This window comes from Centruroides sculpturatus, unplaced genomic scaffold (genome assembly GCF_000671375.1).
Source record: "Centruroides sculpturatus isolate CEXI.00-Female unplaced genomic scaffold, Cexi_2.0 scaffold4157, whole genome shotgun sequence".
NCBI classification, from domain to species: Eukaryota; Metazoa; Arthropoda; class Arachnida; order Scorpiones; family Buthidae; genus Centruroides; species Centruroides sculpturatus.
The window spans coordinates 1-6664 of NW_019388241.1; the positions used below are offsets into that span (position 1 = coordinate 1).

Consider the following 6664-nt stretch of genomic DNA (forward strand, 5'->3'; position numbering starts at 1 on the left):
AATATAGCCTATCGTATAGAAACTGGTAATGTTAATCTATTTCTAATTGATCTTAATATCATAATTGAGAAGATTAACGCAATCATTTTTTTCCAAACTAATCTATTATATTTATATTGAATTAGATCATCATATATATTCCAATATATGATTTTATGCCCTATTTAAATACAATTTAATATGATTTGATGTTTATAACCACAATTCTCATATTGTACGGTTAAAATTAATATATAAATACACATAACGTAGCTTATAATGCATAGGTGTAAAATACATTATTCTAAAATAAAGTTAAACCAAGAAAAACAAATTGTGTTTGATGTATCCTTGATATCCCTCATAACATATTGAATTCGATAAATTTATAAGTTAACAAATTAGGAATTTAATTATTTTACGTATTTATCTCTGGTAAATTGATAGACACTTTAATCTTTTATTTTTAGTATATTAATTTAATTCTACCATAAAACAATGTTCAAAATAAAATTAATTTACAATTAAATATAAAATATTTGTACGAATGATTACAAATCGAGATTGTTAAATAAATAAGATATTGAATGCAAATTATTGATTTCAGCAAAGACATTTGACTTAACTTATAAATTTAATATATATTAATTATAACTTAAACTTAATGATATTGTATAGTCATAAGTTAAAGTTATAGATTCTAAGTAAGTCTTAAGTCATGCAGGCTAACATATAGTTTTACTATTGATATATGTTAGTCCATACGACATAATTATAATAGGTAAGTCTTACTATTATTTTCAAAAATATAAATTTTATTATTGACTAAAATTTATTTAAATCAAATAAACTCCAATAAAAATGGAAATTAATAGTTTTGAAAGTTAATTTTTTGATAAGAAGATAATAAATAAAATAATTAAATTGACAATATTTTACATACTGTATGTATATGAATTTTAAAAATATAAATAAATATACAGACCTGAAAATAATAAAAATATCGTTATATATCATTTGCATTTATTTATTTATATTTTCAAAAATCATAGTCTAAATATAAGGCTTATTCCTCATTATCGTTATTGAGGGAAGAGATGATTGATTAATATTTTATTCCGGATTACAGTACAGTACATTTATATGCGTTTAGTCATAATTAAAAGATTATCAGGATAATATAAAATATATTTTGAAATAAGAAAAATTGAAAAAAGTCAGTATTAAAGGTAAATAAATGGGTTACATCTGCCACGCTTTATGTTTCTAAATTAACGAGAGCTTTTTTTATTTCTGGTTAATAGCGAGAGCGTTACTAAACCCGATTGCAAAATGGCAAAACCTAAATTTAAACAGATTTAATAAGAACTATTAAGAATAATGTTTCATATAACACCCACAACCAATTTACCGTTATAAGGACTGAACTACGACAGCTGTATGGATATCATCTTTCTAGCTAGAACTAAGATCAGATAAGAATAAGCTTAATGTTGCACTATACCTTTAAAACTAAACTAGACTTACATTCTGTCTACATTACACTTTATATTTTTATAATGTTGAATGTGTGCTATTAGATTTCAATTAATAGCATACATTAAAATGGTGTATTCTAAATGCTTAAAAATATATTAAAGTATAACATGTCTAGCGTACAAGTTCTTGTTTATGTAAATTTATAATTATATATTATATGGCATGTCTGAAAAAAATAATGAAAACAGGTAAATAAATTTAATTTTTAACTACTTCAATAAAATAAAATATTGTAAATATAACATTTAAAAACTTTGTTTACCTTAAGAGCATTAAAATGAGAGCTCTACGGTATTAATCAACAGACCAAACATTGAACAAATATATTCATTATCGTTTTACATGTATAAACGAATAATAAACAAATAAATATAGCGTATTTCAACTAGGTTTAATGTAACAATGATTCATTCGCTACATAATATTGTTAATATTAATGACGCTGAAGTTATACTTTAGCGTCATTAGCAAATAAATCTAATACGTTATGGATTTTAGTAAAAAAATGATATTATAGATTTCATGTTAATACTAAGTTGTTATATTTAATAAATATTTATGGGAAAGACATTTCTTTATGATACAAACTAATAAATTTTCAGTAATTATTTTCCGACATAGATTTATTTTAATGAAATTTAAACATTATAGAAAAATTTATGTTGCGTATGTACTGTACTGTACTTATAAAAGTATCGAATTTCTTTACTAAATAGGAATATGAAAGCGTAAAGAGCAATTTTATATTGTGAAGACAACGATAAACACTGCAAAAAAAATATGAATAGAAAATGTTATTCTATTTTTTACGTGTAGTTGAGGAAAAAATCTATTAACACTACTTTTATTTTTATACATGGGAGTTATTTTTGAAATTAATATTCCAGAGGAGATTTGCTAGCGTGACAACAAAAATGTGCTTAAGTCATCAACGCACAAATTCAGAACACATGATATTCAATGTGAAGACACCGTAAATGTGACGATACATTCGTGCTGACAACCGTGACGCTTTTCAAGAACAATATCTTGCAACTCATCAATCTATCAAAAATAAGTTTCTCTTTATAATGTTTCCCTCGAAGAATGCAGATTTATCATATTTATCATAGAATTATCTTTTTTAAAATTAATCTTTTTTCTGCTTTCAAATAAGAAATTCAAAGAGAAAATAAATATCACGGTAATTAAATAAATAATATAGCCTATCGTATAGAAACTGGTAATGTTAATCTATTTCTAATTGATCTTAATATCATAATTGAGAAGATTAACGCAATCATTTTTTTCCATTACATATCACTCACTAATTAATATGTAAATTAATAAACTTTTATAAAATAGTTTTAAATTTTACATTTTTTTTCATTTAATGCAGACTTGCATACCTTCGATAATTTTTGATAACAATGATCTATAAATTTTAAATTGAATGTAGATTTTTAATTATTAAATGTTTGATCTAATATGTTAATTCATTTTTAACATGCAAATTAGTTAATGATATATTTAATACATAAACTATAAATTTTTAATGTAAAATTGTTAAACATCATTTGCAAAAAGAAAGGGAAAAAAATGAAAAGAAGTTGCAAATCAAGCTTAATAACTTTTTCTTTGACAATGTTAGTTTTAACAATATTATTTACTCAAACCGTTTTTTCTGAAGGTGTAAAAAAGACAGTTGACTCATTTCTTCAGCATGTCAATTGTATTTTAAGTGACTATGTACTGTACAGTATATAGACAAGCAACACGCACTTCTTCTTTCTTATAGCACTAACACTAGCAATCTTTTCTGGATAATGCTTTTAAATAACTAATAAGCATATTGATAATGAACACATAAAAATCTATCCTAATTTATTAAATATGCTAATTGATATGACCTAAATAAGTTTAATAATTCTATTGATTATCCTGTTAAATTATTATAGCTTGTATTATATTGTAATTTGTAGTTCACATTATTTGTAGAGGTATTGATTTATTCTACAGTTTAATTATGTAAATTTCATTTTAGTGTTTTTAAAACAAATAAGATGTTCCCGGGTTTTTTGTTATAAACGTTTATTTAAGTTATAACGTCAAGAATATATTTTAAAAAGATCTTAAGTTAAGTCTTATTAATAGAAAATATTGCATAAAAAATTATTAATATATTATCGCCATCTGTTGGTTAAGAGTAATACTAAATAATAAAGGGTTATTTTATATTTGCATATAATTTCTCTCCCTTAGTTGTAGAAACTTAAAAACTTGGTTTCTTTTATGAAAAAATTTGATTATAATTAAAAATATCTTTGCAAATTTAAAAATTTTTCAAACTCAATTAAAATTTTATGTTATAACTAAGAATTATAATCTATGGCCTAAAGCATTTTGTTAACCTTCAAGTTTTGCGCATTACAAGAATGAGTTAAGTCTTTAACATAGTCAATTCGTCTTTGTCTTCCTCAAAAAGATCCAGACCAATAACAAATAAAAGAAAGACTTATAAGAGCATGCATTCCAATGACAATCTTGCATTATTAAATATTGGAATTTTAGAAATAATTTCGTTAAGTTAATAAATTTTAATATTAATATCTAATCATAAACGTTTCTTCTAATAAATCTTAAATTACAAGTATCAAATTTAATGTAGTCAAATTTCTTTGAATGAGTATTACAAATAGAGAGTAGTATAAATATATAGCCTACATTGAAGATACTGAGTTTTTGATTATATTGATTTAAGGAAATAATAAAATATTTAGTAGACCAGTATTTAAATACTAAGTTAACAAGAAAGTAATCACTGAAAATTACCCGATTTTACATGTTTTATTACGAGATAAACTATAACTAGGCATTGATAATTTATATATATTAATTGTTAATAGTGCTTGTTTAACTTAGCCTAAATAATGTTATAGTAAATCATATTCAAAATTAATGATAGGCCTATAAAAATGAAGATAATTAATTGATTTTAATATACATTTAATTTGCTTTAATAACTTTTAAGTAAGATAATTTTAAAAACAAGATTATTTCAAAGAAATCATATTTCATGTTAATTATCTTTTTTTTTTTTTAATATTTAAATGATTTGCATGCATTTATATGCACCACAAGTTTACTTTTGTAATATGTTGTTCGTACAAAAGTATTTATTTTTGACTGAAAAGCTAAACTTTAGACCAGACTTTTTCAATTATTTCTTTGGATTATCATTTTAACTTAGTCCGATGCTTTTATTTGACTTACTTAAAAGTTTAAACTAAAATAACAATTTTAAATTCTTTTTAATAAGTAATGAAACTTAATTCTCTGTAAATAACTTATATTAATTATTCACTTTTCCGAATAAGCTTCATATTTTAAGATTTAATATATGAAAAGTTTCAATTTTAATGCATTACAGTGAATTATTTATAATAAAGATTACAAGATATTTTAAATTATTTAATTCATTCATAGAATTTATTAATTTTATTGATATTTTATATTTTATGGAAATTGAATTTATTTTTTTCAAGTTGTAAAAAATATTCTTAATATAAATGACATAAATAAATGTATAATATTTTAAAATAATTTGTTTTGAAATTACGTAATGTGACAGATTAAGCCACATTGAATAGTTCTTGTATAGAGCTACAACCGAAGATGATTAAAGTTCTATTGTTTTTCTAGTTCTATTTGTACTCATGTTTATGTAACTTAGCGAGAAACATGTGTTCTTATATAGACCCAACTATAAATCTAGATCATGCAAACTTACGATGCTTACTTACTACTACTAAATTGATTTAAATAGCAAAACACTTTTTAATCCCTATTTAATAGGATAAAAAACGAATTTAAACTATGCATAATTTGTAAATAAAAATAAAGCAACAAAGAAAAAAGTTAATAATTTATAAAGCAATTGAATATATTAAACCAAGAGATGACAATAAATATAGAACACTCATCGGTTATACTTCGGTTTATAAAATTTATTGATTAATCGTAGAAAATCTAGATCATGATTACGAGGCTTTTNGCTATAGTCGCTTCCGCTAGCGGCAGCTGTAGAAGCGGCAGCGTGTTCCAGAACATCGTTTGTTTTGGGCATTCCAAATTTCTGAAACGAAACACGTCTCGATATTAAATACATCGTATCGGTTTGGCATTTCGGTACTTTTATTTATTTTGTTCGCATTTTTGGAGCTACGGAAAGAATACTTACTTTAGACAGTTGAGTCTGTGGTATGGGAGGAGGTGCCGCCGTTAAGGTGACGGGACTAGTTGCTGCTGTAGGAGTCGAGGCGGCAGCAGCCACCGCTGCAGCCGCCGGCCTCTGATACGGAAAGTACGGCGAGTACGGCTGATACATTATTTCTGCACAACTCATCGCGGAAATAGTCTCTCCGCTACCCTCTTCACTGGACTACTCCGACTACTCGAACGCAGCCAACACCCCGCAGCAGTGTCTTTACGCTATGATCGATGTGCTAGTGGGATAAGACCTAGTAGGTGGGCACTGCATTTAGGCAACACCTACTGCTATCGCTTCGACCAATCGCGCAAAGGAGTATACTTGGCTCGTATTGAACATCAATAATGGTTGCTTCCAGATGCCTTATTGTCTTAAATTCGTATAAATAAAGGTGTTAAGTCAAATTTATGCTTACACCTGTCAATGGAAAAATAATAATTTAATTTTGAAAATTGCCTATGTTCTAAACTGAAAAACGTCTGATCAATAAAATTACGTTTCTTAAATGAAGGGGGAAAAAAAGTTAGAATTCGTAACATCGAAGCCTATGAAAGTAATCACTTTTATGGTATTTCTTTAATATTTTATGTGTTGTAGCGGTGGTTCTTTTTTAACATCCGGTTCTTCTCTCCCTCTCTTCGTCCAGATCCTCCTGGAAGTGTCTTTGGTGTCATCCTCTTACACATCTCTTACCTAATGACCTGGAACTCCTGTGCCAGATGAAGATTTGTCAAATGACAGCAAGAAGATAGGGAGTAGGTTTAGCTGTTTTTCCATCCTGGAAAGACTTTATGTAAGATAGCTTATATCATATGCTATCTGAAAAGAAGAAAACGATTTTTATTTCGCTTAACTACTTAAAACATGATCGGTAATACATTTACAAATTCAATCATT

At 25.6% G+C, this 6664-nt stretch overlaps 1 protein-coding gene across 1 annotated transcript; it reads right to left on the bottom strand.

The window, feature by feature from the left end:
* Positions 1 to 5489: 5489 nt before the first annotated feature.
* Positions 5490 to 6201, bottom strand: LOC111616837 (the record flags this gene model as incomplete). Its single annotated transcript, XM_023358193.1, has 2 exons — positions 5738 to 6201; positions 5490 to 5632 (listed from the first exon to the last, which is right to left on the bottom strand). Coding segments are annotated over exons 1-2 (308 nt in total), but the record flags the coding sequence as incomplete, so codon positions are not given.
* Between the last annotated feature and the right edge of the window lie 463 nt (positions 6202 to 6664).